At 45.5% G+C, this 24844-nt stretch overlaps 2 protein-coding genes across 8 annotated transcripts in view; one reads left to right on the top strand and one right to left on the bottom strand.

Moving 5' to 3' along the window:
• vwa8 (von Willebrand factor A domain containing 8) overlaps positions 1–3712 on the bottom strand; it is a 59175-nt gene extending 55463 nt beyond the window's left edge. The window contains exons 1-4 of one of the 3 annotated variants that reach the window (XM_061691327.1): positions 3475–3712; positions 3158–3235; positions 2954–3084; positions 1786–1896 (exon numbers count right to left, since the gene is read on the bottom strand). In XM_061691327.1, coding sequence (XP_061547311.1) covers positions 1786–1896; positions 2954–3084; positions 3158–3235; positions 3475–3613 — 459 coding nt within the window. In that variant the 5' untranslated portion in view covers positions 3614–3712. Of the gene's footprint in view, positions 1–1785; positions 1897–2953; positions 3236–3385 lie in introns of all 3 variants that reach the window. The other 2 variants (XM_061691328.1, XM_061691329.1) reach the window with 2 other exon arrangements.
• Positions 3713–7336: 3624 nt separating this feature from the next.
• The window catches only part of dgkh (diacylglycerol kinase, eta), a 58577-nt gene continuing 41069 nt past the window's right edge, over positions 7337–24844 (top strand). For all 5 annotated transcript variants that reach the window (XM_061691248.1, XM_061691245.1, XM_061691244.1 and 2 more), the window contains exons 1-3: positions 7337–7515; positions 7882–8046; positions 20411–20521. In XM_061691248.1, the coding sequence (XP_061547232.1) occupies positions 7468–7515; positions 7882–8046; positions 20411–20521 (324 nt within the window). In that variant the 5' untranslated portion in view covers positions 7337–7467. The remainder of the gene's footprint in view (positions 7516–7881; positions 8047–20410; positions 20522–24844) is intronic.

The following is a 24844-nucleotide window of genomic DNA, read 5'->3' as shown; positions in this document are numbered from 1 at the left end:
TTTGGTTAGTTGTACTCGTCAGAGTAGTTTGAATGAAGCATACTTTTTACTTTTACTTGAATATTTATGTTAAGAAGAAATTGTACTTTTACTCCGTTACAATAATCTACATGCTGCTCGCTACTTTCATTTATCAATCATGGCATGCGCAATCTATTTTTAGGCTTTTGTTTTCGCCTTCCACGTCAGGCGCCGTTGCTCGAATCCACCGTGATTACCACAGTGATGTTTGATTCAAGTTCACCAATCAAACGACACAAAAAAGGCACGTCTGTCTTCTGATGGGCTTCGCGGGCCAATCAAAGTGAGTCGTGTCAGCCGTGCGTGACACGTGTTTACATCAAAAACTACAAAAAGCAACAGCTTTAACGTGCGGCGTAGTTTTTGCCACTGCCCAAACTTTGAACATTTCAGCCCACTTCTAACTTGGGAAAACTACCCTGCGGTAAGTTGCAGATGTTTTTGCTGTTGTATCGACTGCATATGGCAACATGAGCCCTATTTTATGGTCACAAGTAACTTAAACATGCATCTTCTGGGGTACGTTCTGTTCTCTCTCTCTCTCTATCTCTCTCTGTCACACACACACTTTATCAATAAGTCTGGTCAGCAAACAGCTTCTTCATTCAGTCGTTTTAGTGGATAAAGCAAATAATGTTTCTGTAGGGCCCTATGCATGCGTTGTTTTTGTTTTTCCACTTAAAATTGAAATGGTGGCAGCGTGTGTAGACTCCCATTGAACAGGAGTTTGAATGTGATCTGTTACTTCTGAACACGGGCACATGCCAGGTATAAGAGGGAGGTAACTTTGAAGAGGTAACTTTGAATTGTTTGTTTTTTACATAATATAAATGAAATTACCATTTAAAAACAGTATTTTAAGTTCATTTGGGTTATATTTGTCTGATATTTACATTTCTTTCATGATCATAAACATTAAAGTGGGGAAACTATGCAAAAATATAAACATTTGAGAAGGGGGCCAATACTTTTTCACAGCACTTGTATGGTTTTGCATACTGGGCAGCCAGGTGGTTAGCACATCTGCCTTACAGATGAGAAGTTCTGGGAGTTTGCATGTTCTAGCTATGGTTGCAAGGCTTTTCGCCGGGCACTCCCACATTTGAAAAACATGCATGGTAAGTTAACTGAAGACCTTAAATTGTCCACAGGTGTAAATATGTGCCATGCGACTGACTGGCAACTCGTCCAGGGTGAAGCCCACTTCTTGCCCAAAATCAGCTGTGACAGGCTCTGGCTCACCTGCAACCCTAATGAGTGCAAGCGCTATAGATAAGTGATGGATGGATATTTTAGGTACAGTGGACACCCGCATACTATTTATTTTCCAATTATTTCCCATTTTTAATTTCAAGTTTTTTCCCCTTTATTTTTTTTTTTGGGGGGGCTAACCCCAAAAACACTTAGTGGGGGTATATCCTCACTTATTCAATATTTTTGGGGGTTTAAAAAAGGAAAGACAAAATATTTTCAATTCATAAAAATTCAGAAGAAAATACATATTTCAATGCAGCTCTAATGTGCGTGACGTATCCGCGTATTTTCGCTAGTCGCGGTCCAGCCCGGTGCCTATCCCCCGCAAATAGCGGGGTCCACCGATAACTCCGGTAGCATGGCGATGTAGTGTTTAGCACGTTTGCTTCACACTATGGCTCAGGTTTGGCGCCCTGCTCAAGGGCACCTTTGCACTAAACTAGCAGCTCGGCAACAAGCGGTCCAAATTTCCGCACATCCGCAGCGGGAACTGGACCAGACCCCGCCTACCTGATCCACGTAGAAAGCTGTCCCGGCCCGGATCTCTCTCCTCTGTTTCAAATCGGTCTCTGTGGTGTCCCTGGACAGAGCGACATACTCCACTTCCCGTTTGGTTAACTCCTACCAACAACAACAAGGAAGGATGTTGGCTCAAAAAGCATATGCAAGCCAATTTCACTGACTAAAACATACAACGAGAGAAAGGATATATTATTACGTTATGGGATGCTAATACCTAATTTATTTTCTTTCCACCCAAGACATCATAGAAATACAAATACGCTATTCGAGGATCAAATTACCACCATCAAAATACCTTTAATAACTGAACAGGCACTGTGTGGGTAAACTTCAGGGAACTATTCATTGATTGATTGATTTACATTTTCTGTAAACTTTATAAGAGATGGGAATTCCCTGCAATTTTTTTGTACTTTTTTTTTTGAATCCCAATGCAAGGCTCGAAATAAGCAGATTCACGTTGCAATTTGCGAGTCAAAATGTGCATTTTGCGCCGGTAACAGGTCGGAGAAACTCAACGATCGCCGGGACGTTTCGGTCTCGCTAAGGAGCGGGCCTGCGTACGAAAAAAAATATTGCTAAAAATTTGGATTCAGGATGGGACCGGTGCGTCACGCTGGCCAGGCTGCCTCGGAGGGCGCCTCGGGCGGCCTCGATTTCGCCAAGGGCCCGCTGGAAATGAACTGGATCAGCTCCTAATTGTTGTGGATAGATAAAAACAATAACAATAAATACAACAAAAATAACCACAAAGCTTTATCCTGGACCTGACCAGGCAGTCTGAGGTCTGCGCCTGAATGTCCATACAATCCTAAATATTGAGGTGATTAAGTGGCCACAGGTAGCGATGTCCGCATATATTCTAGTGATGATTGCACTGCGCTGTTTTGTCACATTAAGCAGCATTGTATAAGTGGAAAAATCTTCCAAAATATTGGGGTGATCGTTTTGCTCTTTTTAGAGGTTGACACGGCCCTAAGTAGAGATGTCCACTTTCCGTCAACTTTGGTGAAGACCGATTGCAGTTGTGTGACATGAAGGTTTTTCTCTCGAGCGAAACATTTAGAGGAGCCACCAAAAGATCTCCAATGTCGATTTCACCGCGACCCCCTGGCGACATCTGCGCGACCAGAGGACCTTATACGAGCGTACTCACAAGGTATTGCATCGCTATGGTTCTCCTCAAGGGTCCCGGGGGTCCGATGAGAAACACATCCTGACCCAAGAGGTCTTTCTGCATGATCCATCGCAGGTGCTGCGCCACAGCCTGGGGCAGGAAGTCTGAAACTAAGAGCACAAATTGAGGGAAAGTGACAAGTTCTAAGGGTTCTAGCTCTCGACACACGCGGCGATGACACACTGTGTTTGACAGGAACCAGTTCGGGGTTGCGTGGCGTTTTGAGTTTGTAAGAAATATCTCCAATCTTCACCGTCTCACCTGCAAACACACAATGTCAACACAATTACTGCAATAGCGCACACATATCTGATCTGGAACAAGTTACTTTCGATAGGTTTGGCCTGTAAAGGAAATGTCTAAATCGCTCTCAATAAAGCCATATCGTATCACGCTAAGGTTAGATGTTACCGCTGACAGTGGCTGATAAACTGCGGTCGGTTCGCAAGTAATATCATGAAAAGGTGACAGATGATTCCCGTTTAGTCATCGAACTTCACCCGAGGACGTGCTGACAAGTTTGACCTCGTGGCTCCTCCACATCCAGCCGTCTTTCCCCAACACGGCGCCCAAAATAGTCCGCATCCTCCTGGCAGCGACCGCCGCGGCCGTGGCGCTCCACCACATCTGCGGGCGCATATTCGCGTTTATTCGCACGAAGTCGACATTGACAAATAAAGACGTCAAAGGTGAGCCACTGCTGCTTGCCCGACACCTGCTTGTTACAAGTCACCTCCTTCTTTTGCAAGCCGGAATGTTTTCGAAGAGGGACAAACAGGTCCGCGAGTTAAATGTTTCGTCCGGGAACAAGATTTAAAAAACAAAAACAGAAAGGACAACACGTAAGTTTGGAGTGTTTATGAAAGGAGAAGTTCGACACACAAAATAAACTGAACATCATTATTACATATGTATTAATATATATCAAAAGGCTATCAAAATGGTGTTACTGCCTTTGAAAAGGAGGGATGATGTATATGTATAGTTTCAATTGTAAAAGTTGAATTAAATTGTACTTATATATTTGTAAGTAATCAATGGACGTTAAAACATTTTTTTCAGTCATTTAATGGACAATTTAGTTTTGGCACAAAACAATCAGATGACGGCCTACTGTGTATAATAAATGTGACATGATTTTACACTATAAATGCAATGTATCGGTAATTATTTGAATTATTTCCATACTAAAGATGTATTATTTAATTTAACGCATTTTTATTCATCCATCAGTAAGGTTCGTGTTTGTTTGTTTGTTTGTTTGTTTTTTGTCACGGCCCATATCGTAGTTCTGAAAGCCACATACTGTTAGTCGTTCATCAGTACACATGGCTAAAAAAGCCAGAATGAGCCAGAAGGCTAGTTTTCATCTGTGGTCCCCTGGCCATGGCGTAAAAAAGCAGTAAAATACATCTACAAGACAATATAATACAGGATACATCATCAAAGACTTACTATACTATTAAGAGAGAATGGATGTATATCAGGCTTTTATGCAGGTGATGATGAAGGCTGATTGATGACAGGTGCGTGGTGCTGGTTACTGGGCAGAGAGAGCGAGCGAGAGAGACAGAGAGAGGCCGAGAGGGGCGCATAGCTCCGCCCGAGCTCCAACAAAAGAACTGCAGGGCACAGCTCATGACATTATGTTGAAGTTGAGTTGAGTTGGAAACAAATTCAATTTGAAGTCAGAAGATCCATCCATTTTCAGCCACACTTATCCTCAGTGGGACCGGGGGCGCGCTGGCGCCGAACCCAGCTGACTTCGGACGAGAGTCGGGGTACACCCGAACTGGTCCCCAGCCAATCGCAGATAACAAATACAATTATTGGTCAATTTATGCTAGGAAATGATGTGGTGAAAGACTACTTGTAGTAGCTGTGTAAAGTGAAGAAAATCTGAGAATTTGGTGCATATTTTCTGGCAAAATGAAAAGAACAAGTCAATTTGGCAAGAAACATGACGTAGACAACTTTATTTGCTTCAGTGGGCCGTAAACGAAGACGTGGGTGGCCGGAGCTGGCCCCCGGGCCTCGTGTTTGACACGGGTGCTGTAAATTGTCCATCGGTGTGAATGTGTGTTTGTCTTACCCAGACGGATGGAAAGGGCGATGAGATCCTCGAAAGACCGCGAGATCCTCGAGAGACCGCGAGCTCATCCTTGAGTTGTTCAGAAAGGCCTTTCGAAAAAATCCCCCGAAGCGCGACGTCATTCCACCCGCATTCACTCGCAAGTATGTGGAATTCCATCGAGTACTCTGCTACAGATTTAGCGCCCTGAGTGAGCGAGAGGAGGCGACGGGTGGCTTCTTTACCCTGAACGGGGTGATCGAATACTTTACGGAGATCAGAGGAAAAGGAATCAAATGACTGGATTACCGGGGAGGAGTTGTGCCATAAGGAAGTGGACCATTTAGCTGCTTTGCTGCGGAGGAGGTTAGTGACATATGCTACCTTGGATTGTTCGGTGGGATAACTGCAAGTTTGAAGGTTGAAAACCAGGGTGCAGTTAAGAAGAAATTGGCTACAAGCGCCTAAGTCCCAAGAGTAGGGTTCAGGTGGAGGCACGTGAGGTTCTTTGTACGGGCAGCGGGGTGGCTTGGAGGCCGCTGCTGGGTACTTACTGGGAGTTGAAAGGGTTGCATCTTTGACGCAAGGAGGGAGACCTGTTGCGAAAGGGAGTGTAGAGTTTCTGTCTTGTCCTGACGACCTATGTGGCCGCCTTGGAGGGTGAGTGCGTTCTTAAGCGCCTCTTGGGTTGCTGGGTCCATGATGGCCAAAGTATTCTGTCACGAATGGAGAGGAGCTGGTGACAGGTGCGCGGGTTGAGGAAGGTGCTGGAAAGAGAGGGGGGCGGGGCGAGAGGGCGCAACGCGCCACCCAGGCTCCAACAATAGTACTGCAGGGCAGTTCGCGACATAATAAACTATAAATAACAACTATTCCATATATCTCCCATTGTTTTGGTACAAATAATTACAAGTACATTTGGGAAATACATTTATGGATTATTATATTGTTGCAAATCGTGTTGAGCAATCAGAAATTTCTCACCAAAAACGATTGCAATTTCAACAGTATTATGAATCAGGTTGTTTTTTTTTCCAATCATGTGCAAGTTACAGATCCAAGTGTATCTATAAATGCACTCTTTACAAAACAACGTGTTACAATTTAGAAATCATTTCAAATTGACATGAATTTCCACATCCATCTGGAAATGAAGTGACTCACCACACCATACAAACCAAAGGGGCAACTATTCCGATAGAGGGTGCAAGTGTCCGCCTGTCTTCGTAAAAATACGTACAAGTTGGGGCAGTGCATGAAAAAAAAAAAGACAAACTCTTTGTTGACTGACGTTTTGCAATATTCAGTCTTCAAATATTTATTTCTCCAGTAGGTATTCATTTTCACAGAACTGTATTCTTCACAGTGCAAAGGTGGCGCATCAGTTGATACGAAGTAGGCTTACTTTTCTCCTGAAACTTAAACTTTAACTTTCACAAGTTCATCAATATCAGATGTCAAATCCTGAATAGGATCCAATTTCACAATGTCATTTTAGTGGTTGTCAGTGCGACCTCCAGTGGACAACACTAGCAACAACAGCGACTCATTGAAAAATATCAATTCACTTGGTCTCTGTCCTCCACCGGCCAGATTGGACACCCTGACGGGCCGGTTCTGGCCCGCGGGTCGTCTGTTTGTTCCCGTTGGTCTGTCTGCAAAGTTGCGGAGTAACGGTTACACGTAACGAGATGACGCCATTTAATTCCAACATTGATGAAACTGCAGTCCATTACGTGTAATTATCTTGACACGGTAATTTCTAAGTTTCAGTTGCTTTCGGAAATGTCCATGTTTACAATTGTTGTTCAAGTTGAAGAAGAGCTGCAAAAGTCCGTTCCTGGTTGTAACGCCGAGGCTTGTGATTGGCTCTCTCTGGTCATGTGCCATTCTGCGCCGTCTCAAACGTGACACATTTTTTCCAAAGATGACACCAATCTATGAGTTTGTCGGAGAGTTTGAAAAGGTGAATGTCATAGTTTGACTTTTGAAAGCATTTTCGAACAATTTCATCTTGATCATTTGGGACTTTTTATGCAATAGTCGCTGATCCGGGGTGTCACACGAAATTGTGCTACTATTGTTCCATTTTCAACAGAGTAACTTGTTGAAATGGTAAGCAACCCCATCCCCAAAGTCAGCTGGGAGAGGCTCCGGCTCCAGCACGACTTTCGTATCGAAAACGCATGGATGGATTTGTATCATTTCAGATGATGTACAGCACATATTTGGGAAGGAGAATGCCGTGACGTCACCCAAGCCGAACGTGCTCGGTTGACGTGGGTCACGTGGTGCCTGTGGAGGTTCCTTGGAGGAGGAGGAGGAGGAGGTCCGACGCGGCTGAGCAGCACCGCGCGAGCAGCGTCAAGTCGTCCTCCGCTCGGCCGAGCTTGGCGTCTGGTCGCCCCGCAGAGGAGCGGTCATGGAGGATGTCTGCCATTACAGCCGCAGCCCTGCCTGGGAGGAGCTGGTTAGTCCGACGCGAGGTTTTGGATTCATTTGGAAACAAATGACTCGAATGGACTTGTTTTTGACAAGCTAGCGTGCGGCGGCGATTGTGGCACACTCCTCCGAAAGACTTTTCCGTGCGGTTTCCGCCTTCTTTTGCATCGGAGCAGTTGCGGCTTCTTTGAATGCAACGTGAACCTTTCCGACGGTTTTGCTGGCAAAAAGCAAAGCGAGAACGACTTCAATCGTGATGTGATTCTGTACAGTCGTGTCGACGCGTCGTCGAGTGTTGTTACACGTTTAAAACGGTCTTTCCTCTCTTGCCCGGACTCCGCCGAAGCGAGCCGAAGCCGCTCGGTCCTGACCAGCTCTTGTCGCCCCCACACAGGATCCGGACAAGGGGCCCGGGTCTGCGGCGAGGCTGCATCCCCACGTGGTGGGCGCCGTGTCGGTGTCCGGTGCTGCGGACGAGTCGTCTGACAGCGAGGTGGAGCAGGAGGGTCCCCAGAAACTCATCCGGAAGGTGTCCACCTCCGGACAGATCAGGAGCAAGGTACGAGACGAACGGTGCTTGGAGAGATGGCTTCTTCTTGACTTTTGTTCTTGACCTACCTGCACGAGAGCCAAAACAAGTAATAACACATTCTGCTCCCCGACGTCGTTAACAGCCATCTCTCAGTTTGATGGAGTCCGGTGTGCACCCCTGCAAACTACAGCCCCAATAATAAAACATGATGTGTCTGAGGTGTCACTCCCATTATCAGTATTATCGTTGCGCAAGCTTTTCTGGACGCAATGCAGCTCTCCTTTTGGATTTCATTGAATTGTGCACGTTTACCAATAGTGGCAAGTGCACGCCTCTTGAATTCTTCTTCTTCTTCTTCTTATTCATTCATTCATCTTCCATTCCGCTTCTCCTCACGCGGGTCGCGGGCGCGCCGGAGCCTATCCCAGCTATCTTGGGGCGAGAGGCCGGGTACGCCCCGAACTGGTCGCCAGCCAATCGCAGGGCACGTAGAAACAAGCGAGCTTTCGCGCTCACATTCACACCCACGCGGGCAATTGAGAGTCTTCACGCATGTTTGTGGGCTGCGGGAGGCGACCGGCGTGCCCGGAGAAAAATGAATGAATGATCAGAATGTTTTTGTTGAAAGTGTGCCAATCAAATTTGTGTGTTTACTTTCTGTGTAAAGGACAGATGCATTTGGGTAGAATCTCATTTCTGTGCAGATATACTTCATGTTGTGGCCCGTGAATGTCACGTATTCAGCGGAATCAACGGTTTCCGTGGGAAAATCTCAGTGTGAAAGGTCATCGTGCAGGATTTATTTTCCGAAAATGTCTCGTCATAATCATGGGATTATTTATTACAATGATGAAAAGGCTTTATTACGGGTTTGTATTATACTGCGTCCGTTGTGAAGTTGTGTGCTTATACGGCGGAGGTATAATATGTCCATCCATCCATTTTCCGTAGCGCTTCTCCCCACGCGGGCCGCGGGAGTGCTGACTCTGGGCGAGAGGCGGGCTACACCCTCAACTGGTCGGCAGCCAATCACAGGGCACATGTAGACAAACAACCATTTGCGCTCACATTCACACCGACGGGCAATTTGCAGTCTTCATTTAACCGACCACGCATGCTGTTGGGATGTGGGAGGAAAGCGGAGTACCCGGAGAAAAGCCACGCGGGCACGGGGAGAACATGCAAACTCCACAGGTCGTCCACCGTGCCGCCTGACCTATACTGCATTTATGTTCATATTTCAGTATGTATAATATAATATCTGCTCCATGTGTGACGTGCAGGCGTTGGTAAGCGGATGCGTCGCTCGTTCTTCCACGCTGTCACCTAAGCCTCCTTGGCCCAGTTGCCTTCAAGACTGCAACGGCGCGCCGCACTCCCACGCCAAAGGATCCACTTAATTATTGACCGCTCCACTCCCATTTACATTATTCAACATCCGAGGGAGCGCATATTCAGTTTTGCGTCTGGAATAAAAAAAGATGCACAGACGGTGTCGTCCTTTTTAATACTATAACTAAAAAAAGGGCATATGTTTGGTTCAATTTCCTGAACAATAATAGTTTTGGCGATGTGAGGATTCCGCCCAACAGCGTTGACTTTGCACTTTATGTTCGCCGAATTGCCGTGCGCTTGACATCTTGCACGACTGCGTATTTCCCCCCAAAACCTTTGGTCAAATTCCAAATTGTGCAGCTTCAAAGGTTACCCTTTTTGCGATGATTTTTTTTTTCTCCGTTGTTATATTTTTCGATATTTCTGCCCCACGTTGAAATTCTCCCCTGTCGCCTGCGAAGTCGAGGGCGATGCTTGTCACAGCGAACATGGTACGAATCCCGATGCACGCCGCACGGATGACTTTCATTGCACAGGCTGGCACAGATCCCAGAAATGATTTCATCTGCGCGCCGGTGCTAAGAAGGCGGTCTAAAAGGCTTCTGCTGCTTAGCACGCTATGCTAACACAAAGTTCGTGCCGTGTGGGTCAGTGGGGTTGTTTTAGGTGCGCGTGTGTATGCTGACAGTTGCTAATGGATCATGTGTCCGTACGCTCTCGAGAGTGTTGTTCCACTGAATTGTTTGCACAGCTCTGGACAGCATGTGTGCGTGCGTGTGTGTTGTTAGTGCACATGCACGTGTGGACTTTTCCCATGCCGCCGTCCACTGCACGTCCATCTTCCGCTTCTTTGGTTGCCGTAGAGAACCATGTCCTTGGTAGCTGCTGATGGCGTCATGAAGACAACTGGTTGGGGCGAATGGGAACACATGCCGCCGTAGGGCTCCTCAACTCATTTTGATATGTCTTGTCTGTGGCGACATTTGGTTCCAATTTTGAGATTACTACAAAGCCATTGTTTATGCAAGAAGGAAAACAACGTTTTTCCCCCAGTTGTTTATCCACATTACACTCATCTTTATGTATTTGTTTGCACGTTCCCCACCATGCCTATGTGGGTTTTCTTACCAGCAAACAAAAACGTACGCTTCATTTCCGGCATGTTCTCTTCACCAATGAGTTGGATTTAATCTGCAGGCATTCCGATTGTTTCTGCCCACTTCTCATCAGTGATGTGTTACATGCCAACAACAAACGTAGCTGTATATTTGATGAATATGGCACCTAACCGCACACTGAGGACATACCCAAACACACATGGGGGAGAAGGACTGGGCTTGCGCTGAAAAAAATAATTGAATAATCCAGATTGGATAGTTGTTGAGTTTGGTCAACCACTAAGAATGGGGACAAAGTTTCTGGGTTCTGTGTGTGTTCTTCCTGCGCTGTTGTGAGCTTTCTCTGGTTATTCTGGTTTCCCCTTCAGGCGGTGTTTAATTTCAAGCCAAGTCCCTTGACCAAGATACACAAGATTCAGTGTTTCCCACCGGAGCGGAATCTATTTGCGGTGGTGGGCACCCCTCGGCTGGCCCGGGCGGGCGCGTTGGGGGGAGCAGGGGTAACTCTTTTTGCACATCGATGTTTACAACCCCCCAATAATAGTTCATATTTGTATCATATTTATATTCTAAGTGTATATGTGGGAAACCCTGAGATCGAGAGCTGGTCCCTGGGCATTGCATGGCGATTGCCCACTACTCCCTCGGGATGGATTCAGTGCGGTGAACTAAGTACTCGATCTTCTCTTCGGGAACCGGTTGGTTTCTTGCAATAGCTCTGTCTACTGCATTTGATGCATCTCAATGGAAGGGGCGGCAGAAAGTAGTGCGCTACTTTTTGGTTAATTTCTCAGCTGTTGGCATAGAAATACAAAAAAACATTGTACCGTACAAAAGTGTAAGCGACCTGCTTGCTGGCTCAGTAGTGTTGGTTTTGGCGGATGCACAAGCTCACGAGCTTGAATCTGAGCAAAGACATCTTCGGTCCTCACAACGCTGCATGCGGAAATATGGCAGCTGCTCACCCTTCTTCGAAGTAGTAGTGTAATGCAATTCACTTTTTTCTGCAAGGCACGACTCCTTCCGAAGCTGGTTGGGAATCTGATTGAGGTAATTGCGGGTAAATTGCTGGCAAAGCCAAGTAGCTGCTTGTCACACGCACACATACAAAGTTGCCCAAAGGACATCGGCGACAGAGGAATTATCGCCTCGCAGCGACACTGCTGTAATTTTCTCATCACCGTTGTGACATTTGAGCATGTCGTGGGAGTGCAGGGTACGCAGTTCCAATGTGTTCCAGTGGGGAGGTTACAGTATGCGTAGAGAGCCACAGGAGATGCCTTACAAAAGTGAGAGGATTGAGGATATTTAGTGGGGAGCTCGAAAAGACAAATACAGCATTGTCGCCAACCAAATGAGTCCACAATGGAGGCATAATGGACTCTTAACTGCATGGAATGATGAGCGGGACTCATCTCCTCCACGCCGCCAGTAATCTGAGGGACGGATGAGTCAGCTGTCTTCTTTGTCACAGTTGCGGCCTCGTATACAGTTGCCTGGAAAAATGGACAGGATGTGATTTGAGGCGGGGATGTTTACGTCAATCTACGTAACTGTCGCTAGCTCGAGTCTGCATTTGTGTACTGTGGGTCCTGGCATTTATTATCCCAGAGGCCCGCAGGCTCCCTGCGATATTAGTTAACAGGGAGCTCTCTTTGACACTCTGCAACTCAAGCTTCCTTATGCTCATTAATGAGACAACTGCTCTTTCATGTGACTACTCCTCTTCAAACGTTTTGATACTTCGTTTTTTTTTTGTTTTATGGTTTGTGGAAGCAAACATGATGCTTTCCATAATTATTTCATAGAGTCCACACTACACTTGTCAGTCATAGTCAGAAGAGGGGTATCAAGAAGAAATATAGATATAGTTCTTCTTCTGTTGCAGCTTCGATGCAACAATTCTGAGCAATCTTAATTTTCTCATTCAGTCACTGGAAAGACACATGGGGTGGGAATGGCAGAATAATTGATGTTACAACATTATCAGGATTTTACCAATGATATCAGTAGTATCACAAATAGTGGGAGAAAACATCACACAATACATAAGAATATCGATACTGTATATCTGAAGAAGACACGCATATCAAGCATACATAATGTTTTTGAATCTGGTGACACATTTTCAGTCTGATATTCAGGTAAAAAAATACCCGTGCCGTATGTTGTACATGTTCAATAGGTGGTTTCCATTGGCGGGGCTGGCAGTACATGGGAAGGGGGAAATACCGAAAAATTGTCATGGATAGCCAGTACCGAGAGTTGATGCTTTGTATCAATACTGAAGCATACTAGCTATGACCAAAAGTCTTGGACGGCAATGGATGAATCCCTCAAGGAAGTGCTAGTTCATGCTACAATGCCATTTTGGACAATTGCATTCTTGGCAAAACTCTGAAATACTCACACCAACATTTTGTGGAAAGTCTTCCCAGAAAGGAGGCACCAAGAGCATACTGGTCTGGTTGTTCAGCTCCTGTAGGCTTTCCTAATACGAGTTATCAGTTTGATGTTTCAGGATGTTGTCAGCGATCGGGATTCGAAGGCAGTTGTTAACAGCCTCTGCTCTGTTTTTCCCTACTGGGAGATGAGCGGCTAGATTAGGATTGGAGTTTTTTCTTAAAGCAAACCCATTAATCAGGTCGGCTCCACAGGGATTCGTAATTGGCTCGGCACGCAGCGCTCGCTCGCTTTAGGGTAAGACGGTGGGGACCGTTAGCGTAATGGAGTCTGTTGTTGACCGTGGCTGGGCCAATATGAAGTCCGTCCACGGTCAAGTCCTGTGTATGCAACGACCTCGTGAAACCGACGGTCTGCGTCTTGTCGAAAGGAACACGAGCCTTCTCTGCTCCGATGAGCCTTCCGTCGACCGACCGCAGCCGCTGAAGCCATTTGAACGGCTGCTGCCTTTGTCCATTGTGTCAGCTTGTTTGTGTGCAAGCGCGAGTGTGCGTGTCGCAGTTGTTGGGCCGCCGGTGGCCAGGCGGTGTGTGGGCGGAAGATGCGCGGCACTCGGGTTACTCGTTTTTTTTTCCCGCAACAGGACAATTTAGCTGAAGAGCGGGCCAGCGGACGGAGGAGAGCAGCGGCGCTATTTAAAGATCGCTTCTGACCTACTTGGCAACAGGAAGGAGATGTAGACAAGGAAGGGAACTATGGAGGCCGAGGAGGGACAAAGGGGGAAAATAGAACATCCAATTAGAGCTAAAGTGCTTTGTGCGGCTCTGACAGGTCAGGACGAAAGGTTTTGGACCCTGGTGGCAAATAAGGGTTTATTTTTTTCAACTGCTATGCATGTCACTATTTCTCATGATACATTTCTATGTATTGGACTTGAATAGACGTGGTTTTGTCCAGTTGTACAGCGCGAATAGGTAGGACTGCGCCTCCCGTTCATGTCACGTGCGATCGAGTCAATGTGACCTGAGGTGACGTTCAGTCGCCGGTGTAGTTTTACTCTCCGGACAGTCGAAATGTAGTCATACTTTCAAACCGAACTGTTTTTCTCAAAGGAAATGCAAACAGAAATATTTGTTCTGGTGTCAAACTGCCACCATCATAAAACGGACAATTAATGAAAGTAACGTTTCATATTTTCATCACAAGTGTAAAACATGTCAACCACTGTTAATTGTAAAATGTAAACACACTTGAATCTGTCTACTTCTTTTCTTGCAATTGTCGACTCAACCGGGATAAAGAGAGGACCAACCGTCTGGCAAATCTTCATCCGAAACCGAGTCCGCTCTTGTCCTGAACGGGAGGTTATTTTGGCCCGAGCAGCCAGCACCGAGACACGTGCTACGTAGCCATGTTGCACAAACACTTCTGGTTCCGTGGTTCTCGTTTCGCCATTGCTGCTTCCCTTCTGTGGTGGCAGCACAGAAAAGCAACCAAAATCCAAACACCACCATTTTTCAGTTTTGAGGTTCTCCCCCAAATTCCCCCATTACATTTGAAATGTCATCTGAGTTGACTGGAGACGATTCAGGTAAAAGCTTTTAAAAAAGGAGATTATTTTTCATTCAATGTAAAATTTCAGTTCAATATCAAAGCTTAACACATTTGTGCCGTCTTCCAAGTGCATAAATGAAGTGAAGCTCCGTCGTCACTCACACCTGCTCCTGTGATCCTGTTACTCCCGTCCTTGAAAAACTGGGTCTTCGTATTCCTGTCCCCCGACACATCGAATGCCTCGCCTACGAAGCCCTCCGTAACTTGGCAGCGTCCGAGCTCAGTGCAGCTCCGCCGCCACCCTCCTTGCCGCTCCTCCGTTCCTCTGATGCGACACAGGCTTCCTTCTCCCTCCCGCTGGAACACATCTGTCACTGCACCACTCTGTCCCCCTTCAAAACCCTCAACGAAACTCCTCTTTTGAAAATTGGCCTCGATTCTACCTTGTATTTTATGCATCTGTGTCATATATATATATATATATATATATATATATATATATATATATATATATATATATATATATATATCATGTATGCCTGTTTTTTTTTCTGCTTTTAACCCTGTACCGTTAAGTGTCATTGAGTGTCTAGAAAAGCGCTTTCTAAATAATACCTGTATTATTATTATTATTATTATTATTATTATTATTATTATTATTATCAGAACCACTGTCAATGCGAAAACATCCATCCATCCACCTATTTTCTTTCGGGTCGCGGGGACGTGCCCGCAACACCTCCCTCAATATGAAAACAGAAAAACAATCGAATGAGAAGTGCTGATGTGCGCAGGGAGGGAGGAAGCACGACAATAAAGTACGGCGTACGCTGAAGTTTGCGCCGTGCATTCCATTCTTCGATTGTCTGCGTATAGCCGACGACTACTTTGTGCCGCGACGGAGTGTCCGCCGTGTGAGAAGCGCCGAGATGCAGTTGCATCAAAAACGTGCAGATGCCCAATTAATAATGTTTATTTATTGTTGACTCGGTATTGTACTGAGCAGCCAGGTCAGAATAATGTGGACCACTCGGTCGGGACTCGCCAGACGGTTTGCGATATGTTCAATTTTCTGTTCTGGGGCTGCAAGAATTCAAGTCATTGTAAACCTCTTATTTTGGGCCATATTTGACCGTTTCATGATCACATGAAAAAGCAAAACACACATGGGGATGCAGTCCTTCAGATCCTAACTGAGCTGATGACACTTTTCCAAGTTCCTGCGCGACTTTTGAAGAATATTTTTCTGCCATTAGGCCTTGCGTTTTACCCTCCAACCAGCTGATTGGACGGTTGAATTCATGAGAAGACTCATGGAGCATCTCTTTAAAAACAGATTTAGATTTCCAGCATTTTTCATTGGCCCTAAATTGGGCGATGACTTCACATGCCACGAGAGCGTCTCAGTCCTGCTTTGATTGCGCTCGCGATCCAGCGGCAAAGGCAGCCTTATAGGGAAGTCCGCATCGGAGGTATTTCACCTTAATCCAGGAATTTGGCCATCAGCAGTGTTCATGGAAAACAGCAGGGGAATTACCATAACATTGGCTGACAAGCGTTCCACTGTTTTCTCTTTCTTTCTGTCAAAACAAGACAACATCAGCTCAAGTGCCTTTCAGCACTTGAGCGAAGAGATGCTGTTGCAACCTACGAGGGAGATTTGTTGAAAATCATATGCAGTTCTGTTTTGTGAAGATAATCCATGATCAGCCATGAAATCATTGACCTCTCCAGAAAGCTACTTTGGTTGTCTGAAATCAGTCGAATATTTACCAAAACGTTGAATAGTTCTGCATATGACCTCAAAATACTTTCTGGTAATGAGAAGGTAATGTATAGGTCAGGTAATTAATGGAATTTTTACAATTATCATCAGGTGTCATTTGTAATAGTGACAAATTACTAATTTAACATTTTACTCGAGCTGCTTTGATTCATTCAAAATCAGTAGAATTTGTTAATATGGGTAGGTTGAATATGAGTGACCACTGGTAAAAATACAAAAAATAAATAAAATAAAGTTACTACTGAGAGTTTGAAGAAGATAGCTTTTGACTTATCATACTTCTTCTTTTCCTTTGGGCTTGTCGGCGCGTCCTCCTTTTCCATGTCAGCCTATCTCCTGCATCCTCCTCTCGCACACCAACTGCCCTCATGTCTTCCCTTCACGACATCCATCGACCTTCTCTTTGGTCTTCCTCTCGCTCTCTTGCCTGGCAGCTCCATCTTCGTCATCCTTCTACCAATATACTCACTATTTCTCCTCTGGACGTGTCCGAACCATCCAAGTCTGCTCTTTCTAACTTTGTTTCCAAAACATCGCACCTTTGCTGTCCCTCTGATGAGCTCATTTCTAATTTGATCCAACCTGGTCACTCCGAGAGCGAACCTCAACATCTTCATTTCCGCCCTTGCTCTCTCTTCACCCTGTAGCCTCACTCTTCCCCCACCACCCCTCTCATTCATGCACATATATTCTGTTTTACTTTGGCTTATCTTCATTCCTCTGCTTTCCAGTGCTGCATCCTCCATCTTTCTAACTGTTCCTCCACCTGCTCCCTGCTTTCACTGCAGATCACAATGTCATCTGCAAACATCATGATCCACGGGGATTCCAGTCTAACCTCATCTGTCAGCCTATCCATCACCACTGCAAACAGGAAGGGGCTCAGGGCGGATCCCGGATCCCTGATCCACAAAGACACCATGTAGCTCCTTCTGACCTTCTCTGTACTTTTCCATCAACATCCTCAAGGCAAATAATGCATCTGTGGTATTCTTTCTAGGCATGAAACCATACTGTTGCTCGCAAATACTCACTTCTGTCCTGAGTCTAGCCTCCACTAGTCTTGCCCATAACGTCATTGTGTGGGCCATCCCCTTTATTCCTCTATATTTCCCACAGCTCTGCACATCACCCTTGTTCTTAAAAATGGACACCGGCACACTTTTCCTCCGTTCCTCAGGCATCTTCTCACCCGCTAGAATTCTGTTGAACAAGCTGGTCAAAAACTCCACAGCCACTTCTCCTAAATGCTTCCATACCTCCTCAGGAATGTCATCAGGACCAACTGCCTTTCCATTTTTCATCCTCTTTAATGCCTTTCTAACATCCCCCTTACTAATCATTGCCACTTCCTGGTCCACCACTCTTGCCTCTTCTAATCTTCCTTCTCTCTCATTTTCCTCATTTATCAACTCCTCAAAGTATTCTTTCCATCTATCCAGTGCACTACTGGCACCAGTCAACACCTTTCCATCTCTATCCTTAATCACCCTAACCTGCTGCACATCCTTCCCATCTCTATCCTTCTGTCAAGCCAACCCGTATAGCTCATTTTCTCCTTCTTTAGTGTCCGACCTGGCATACATGTCATCATATGCCTCTTGTTTGGCTTTTGCCACCTCTACCTTTGCCCCGTGTCGCATCTCAATGTATTCCTTTCGCCTCTCCTCGGTCCTCTCAGTTTCCCACTTCTTCTTAGCTAACCTTTTTCCTTGTATGATTTCCTGTACTGTGAGGTTCCACCACCAAGTCTCCTTCTCTCCTTTCCTGCCAGAAGATACACCAAGTACTCTCCTGCCTGTCTCACTGATCACCTTGACTGTCGTGGTCCAGTCTTCTGAAAGCTGCTCCTGTCCAACGAGAGCCTGTCTCAGCCAGCTCTCCCGTCATCTTACACACCACCATCCTATGCTGTGTAGCCACACTGTCCCCTACCACCGCCTTACAGTCTGTAACCTCCTTCAGATGACATCGTCTGCACAAGATGTAATCCACCTGCGTGCCTCAACCTCCGCTCTTGCAGGTCACTCGATGTTCCTGCCTCTTCCGGACAAAAGTGTTCACTACAGCCATTTCCATCCTTTTTGCAAAGTCTACCACCATCTGCCCCTGCAAGTTTCTTTCCTGGATGCCATAGTTACCCATTACTTCTTCATCACCCCTGTTTCCTTCACCAACATGTCCATTACAATCTGCACCAATCACGACGCTCTCTCTGTCTGGGATGCTCTTGTGACTTAAAATACTGATTCCGAGATATTATCCCAAAATCCAATTTCTTGTTTTTGTGTGGGAAGTTAATCGAAGGAAGAACATTGGTAAAAAAAGTTGCCCTTTAAAACAGACAGGGTTTTTGCTTTCTTAAGAATAATTATTGACTCCCGAGACTGACTTCTCCCGTCCTGTTGCGTTGAAAGCAATGGTGGCTGTCCAGAAACTCTTTTCTACACGTTCCACCGCAGCCCGGGCAATCTTTTCCCGTGAGACGTGACTGAGCTGGCCAAACCCCTTTGTCGTTTAATCAAAACAACAGAATCTCGCTGAAGTTCACGGTGGTGATTTCCGCACGCCGCCCCTGTTGAGTGCTCCTCGGTCCGCGCCGGCCGCTCGTGCGTCTGCTTGTGTTCCAGTGCAGCGTTTCTGTGTCGAAGTTGACACAGCTGGTGGGCAGGATGTCAGCTTCAGGCCTGCGTCTGTTTGTAATTCCCCCTCCAAGAACAGCCTTCCTGCGCTATAAATAGCCTGTGTGTGTGTCTGTGCGTGTGTGCGCGCGTGCGTGAGTGTGTGTGTGTGCCTGAGCCACCGTGCGTGTTTTATGCTTTCCTCGTGCGTGCCTTTGCAGCGCGTAGAACATAGGTGTCAAACTCAAGGCCCAGGGGCCAGATGCGGCCCGCCACGTCATTTGACGTGGCCCGCGAAAGCAAATATTGCTCGTCAACTTCCGAGATTTTTGCTAAAATGTGTACCCAAATTCTAAATCGTCATAATAATAAACAATAATGTTGAGATTGACATTTTTCTGTTACCGAACCCTTCTTCTACAGTAACTCAAACAATACTTGAACAAACTATGATCCTTGTCTTCTGATTTCAAGACTAGTTATCCCTCAATTTGTTGTGTAATGGTAATAATATGTTTTGGTGATTCAACATTTATATGGTTTCACTGTTCTAACGGCCTTCTGAGGGAAATCATACCGATCAATGCAAACTAGAACTAGTAGACATTCCAACAGCCTGTTCCCTCTTGCAATCAACTTCTTAAACAGCTAACCTACAATTCCATTACAACATGCTGGCAATTTTTTGACTTGAGTTCGTTGTTACATTTCTGTGGGGCCAATTATGTATGACTGGTGCACGCACTGTGGTCGTCTCGCCACGCTGCACTATTTGCATATACTGGCCTCTCATGCCAGAGTAGCATCTGCTCCATTTGCACACTGATTGAGGAGTATCTGTAACATTTGCGGTTGTGCAACCCTTTGCACAATGGTCATTGCACCGGACTATTGCAATATGAGTGCGAGAGGACTCTGCATCTTTTTGCACAATTGTTTTTTGTCAACGTCTTTATGTCCCCAAAGTGTTCTGTAAATTGACTGTCTGTCGTACTAGAGCGGCTCCAACGACCGGAGACAAATTCCTTGTGTGTTTTGGACATACTTGGCAAATAAAGATGATTCTGATTCTGATAACTACAATGCGGCCCGAGACAAAAAAGAGTTTGACACCCCTGGCGTAGAGTGTCAGAGACGAGGATGGGACCTCGTCTTGTGGCCATCGTGGAAGTTTGGCGTCTGTTTGCAGCTCAAGCAACCGCCGACGCCTTCCGACACGGAAGACGCTAATAAACGTGATGATGGCTTTTGACGTTTGTCGCTTAGTGCCTTTAGTTAGCAGAAGAAGAAGCCGATGATGTTTTTGGTGTTCCTCCTTTTAACCGAGGAATAACCTGTGCACCTCCGCCTTTTTACAAGACTTGAGCTGGTTGCTCATTGCTTTTAATGGCGAGAAATGACCAAAAATGCTGCGCCCGCTGCAGCATTGTACTCCGCAGTCTCCGCTTGGCTGCACTACATTTCGTATCAGAGTATTGCATGATTCACTTTAAGACAGATTTGCTCCATTTGGGAGCATTAAAACCGCTTTCCCCCCCCCCCCCCCCCCCCCCCCCGCCCCTCCCCTCCTGCAGACGAGCATAAAGGAAGGATTGTTGCTGAAACAGACCAGCTCCTTCCAGCGGTGGAAGAAGCGTTACTTCAAGCTGAGAGGCCGAACTCTCTACTACGCCAAAGACGCCAAGGTAACGTCCGCGTGCACGAGTTAAACGTCAAACTCCTATTCAAACAACCCTTCGTACAATAGAGAATGCAAATGTTGCAAAAGTGTTTTGGAAGGTCCATTTTATGTATATTCGATTCCATTTTCGGAACAGGAAAAAACATGAATTTACTGTACATGAGTATACAGTATGTAGAGTACAGTTTATTTTAGCACTCGCAGCACCTTCGAATGAGCACAGAACAGATTCAGGCTCACCAACAAGAACAGCATTTTCCACATCTTCGGCCCACATACTATCTTTATTGTTGTCATAAATAACTTTCAACCGCCTGTTTAGTCTGATACTAGTTCAACCTTTTCTAAAAAACCAAACATCCCCAATGGATGTTATTTTTAGATGAACACCCGCTTCTGCTCCCGCGTGACACATTGCTGTATAGTCCACATTTGGAAATTCCAATTTTAAGAGCAACATTCTGGACATGATGTTGATGTTTCCCTATAAATATCAGGAGAAGCATGAACATTCTAACCTTCATTGCAAAAAATCATCATAAAGTGGTATTAAAGAATGAACACCGCTTCATTTACCTTCTGTTTTCCAATTATTCAGCTTTGACATGAATTAGATGCACACATCGCATTACTGTACTTGCGTTCACCAATCACAGTAGTTCCATGCACTTTTAGATGTGGAGAACTGATCACCTCATCAAATCGGTTTTATTTACTATTTTTATGATTGTGCACATTTCTTTGAAATTGTTTTGAATAAAGCAGAGCCAGCCGGATGAGTGGAGGCTGGGATATTTGATTTGATTTGAGATCATTTCCCATGTATTTTAATGAATTGATATTTTTTATTTGATTCATTTGAATGCTCATTTATGTTAGAGCCATTTCTTAGTTTTTCATCACAATGAGATCATTTTGAATGAATTCGTGTTTATTTTGAATGTGTTCTTTTGTGTATATTCAGTGTATACTACGTGATTCATTGATACTCCTATAAATTACGTGACATAATTTGTGATAAATTACACTGACTAAAACGTCACCTCACTCTATTGTTATTTTTTCCCTTCCTTTTACTTTGAACTCGCCCCGCCCCCACGACCACCTGCACCCGGGTGCGTGCGCCAGTCCGGCAGCGCGTCGGCCCGCCGACAAGAGCGAGCGCCGCGCCGGGCGTTGCGGAGCCGGGTCTGCTGGCGAGCTCTGGCGGTGTGCTGGACTGGCGCGCGGCGCTCACCCCCGCCTCTGGGCGCCAGCGGATCCGAGGAGGGCCTAGTGAGAATTCGGGTCAGCGCAGTTCGGTCCCATAGAGATGCGGTCGTGCCGTACGGTGACGTCACGCGGTCTTACTCGCTGCTTAAGTGACTTGAATGCATCCCTTTTGTGCCAAGAGCCACTTAGAGCCCGGCTGATACATCACGCATGAACTTAACGTGGGTCAACATTTAGCTGGGAGTGCGCTGTATTTTCTTCGAATTGGACTATTTTCCAGCAAGAGTTTTCTGCTTGGACTGCGTATGCGGGCATAAAAAGACAAAAACCCGTCATTCTGCCCGACATCTTGATGTCACTCCTCGACTTGAAACTACGGCTTTAAGTAGGAAATCTTACCAAAAGCAAAGCACTGTATTTTGTAGAACTGCACTATTTTTGAGCAACATTGTTACGCACAAACTGGCAAAGTATGTGTGCGTAAAAGGCCACAACAGCAGTTTGCCATAAACAGCACGTCACTCTTGGACTTTCAGCATTTAGTAGGAAATCATCAAAAGTTTGCCGCCACATTTTGTGACAGTTCTCAGTCGGGGCTGCATTTTTGGGATCAGCAAAAAGGGGGGGAAAAAAATCATTTACTTTCCAAGCATGTGGGAACGGGTGGAGGAAGGTGTCAGGTGCGAGTCTCAGCTAGGATGAAGGGCAAAGTTTATAAGACAGCGGCCAGGCCAGCCATGATGTACGGATTAGAGACGGTGGGTGGCACTGAAGAGACGACAGGAAGCAGAGCAAATGAAGACGTGGAGGAGTCAGCAGGTTGGATAGGGTTAGAAATGAGCTCATCAGAGGGACAGCCAAGGTTCCATGTTTTGGAGACAAAAGTTCGAGAGAGCCGACTCGGATGGTTTGGACACATCCAGAGGAGAGAGAGAGTGAGGATAATGGTCGAAGGATGATGAGGATGGAGCTGCCAGGCAAGAGAGCGAGAGGAAGACCAACGAGAAGGCTGATGGATGTCGTGAGGGCACTTGGTGTTGGAGAGGAGGATGCAGGAGACTTACAGGCTTACATGGAAAAGGATGACACGCGGTGCCCACCCCGTACGGGACAAGACCAAAGGAAAAGAAGAAGAAGAAGACGGGGGCGGAATCTGAAAACGGTACAATCATTTCAGATGTCCGCTAATTATAACAGATTAAAAAAGAAGCGGCACGGTGGACGACCGGTGAGTACATCTGCCTCACCGTTCTGAGGACCGGGGTTCAAATCCCGGCCCCGCCTGTGTGGAGTTTCCATGTTCTCCACGTGCCTGCGTGGCTTTTCTCCGGGCACTCCGCTTTCTTTCCTCCCACAGCCCAAAAACATGCATGAATTGGAGACTCTAAATTGCCCATAGGTGTGAATGTGAGTGCCAATGGTTGTTTGTTTCTGTGTGCCCTGCGATTGGCTGGCGACCGGTTCGGGGCGTACCCCGCCTCTCGCCCGAAGATAGCTGGGATAGGCTCCGGCACGCCCGCGACCCTCGTGAGGAGAAGCGGAATGGAAAATGAATGAATGAATGAATGGAAAAGCGTGACGAAGTGCCTCAATGACACGCGGCGCTGCCCTTCGTCGTAATTCAGCTCAAGTGCAATACTCGAGTTGATGTGGATGTGAAAGGCCCGCTTGGACTGGGGTGGCCTCGGGGACCACGCAGCGACGGCCAGCCCGCATAAGCAAAGTGTGACAGCGAAACGGCGGATCCATGACTTTGATTAAGAAAGCAACTCGCCAGCTAGCTAACGAACGAGCCGGACGAGGATTATTGGCACTTCGAACGGCGGCACGCTTCATTTTGGCGCCACGGGCGCACCGAGACAGCGGCCTTCTTTTTTGTTGTTTTCTGTACGGCCTCAGTGACCGTGCGTAAACCCAAAAACATCAAACCCAAACTATGCCATACTTGATGTCTCTCATTGACTTTCAACGGCTCAACATTTAGTAGGAAGTCATATGATAAAAACAATTTGTTCGAAGTAGTGCACTACAGTATTTTCGAGTAACATTTTTCTTCAAGAACTTTTTGTTCCTGCAGAAACATCAAATAGACAAATATAAAGTTAGATTCTTTTAATGAATCGACTACAGCTTCAACCAACGATGAATAATCAATTCATCTGTTGATGATTTTTTTGCTATTTATCAATGAAATGGATCAAATGAAACATTTAAGCTGGGATAGGCTCCAGCACTCCCGCGACCCTTGTGAGGATAAGCGGCTCAGAAAATGGATGGAATTTCCTTCCCTTTATTCAAAAACAGGACATCATTTTATATTGAAAGTGCAGAAAATGCACCAACATGAATTGATCACAATTCTGTTACTGGTGTTTTGGTCTGTATGATGTCAGAAAATCGGCAACAATCTTGATGGTTGTTTTACAAAGCAAAATCAGATGTTTGCAAATTTCTTATTTTGATTCAAAATCAGTCTGCTTTCATCACAGAAATTTGAGAATATTTAGTGTTGAGAGGCTGAAATTCGGAGGATTTGGATAATTCAAGTTCAACAACGTCTCTAAAAGATTAATCGCTTATCAAAATAGTAATTTGATAATCGATTAGTTGTTGACTAATCCATCAATGTTTGTACCTCTACAAATGACTTAAGAGTCATATGTTAAAAAATTTGGATACAACGTTTTTCTGCACCAACTTTTATGCATGCATAAACAAAAAACACATTTTGCAAAACGTGACAAGTCACTCATTAAATTTACACACGTTTTGCATATATATATATATATATATATATATATATATATATTAGGGTTAGGGTTAGGTGGACCACAGAAACTATCAATTGGATACCACTGGAAACAAAGCGACCACGGCGAAGACCTAAAAGTAGATGGATAGATGACATCATTACTACGACACTATTAGATGTGTAATGTACATATAAAATGATTGATGAGTGAGCTGAATGGTAGTTATTTATTTATTTATTTTAAAGCCTAAACTGGTAATCACTAGTGCGCTAATGCTAATCGCAACCGTTTGGCAATGGCCGATTTAGTTTTATACCATACACTCAGTTCCAATATGTGTAGTTTAAGGACAGAAGGGACAA

This window comes from Phycodurus eques, chromosome 12 (genome assembly GCF_024500275.1).
Source record: "Phycodurus eques isolate BA_2022a chromosome 12, UOR_Pequ_1.1, whole genome shotgun sequence".
NCBI classification, from domain to species: Eukaryota; Metazoa; Chordata; class Actinopteri; order Syngnathiformes; family Syngnathidae; genus Phycodurus; species Phycodurus eques.
This window is presented reverse-complemented; position numbering and strand designations above follow the sequence as displayed.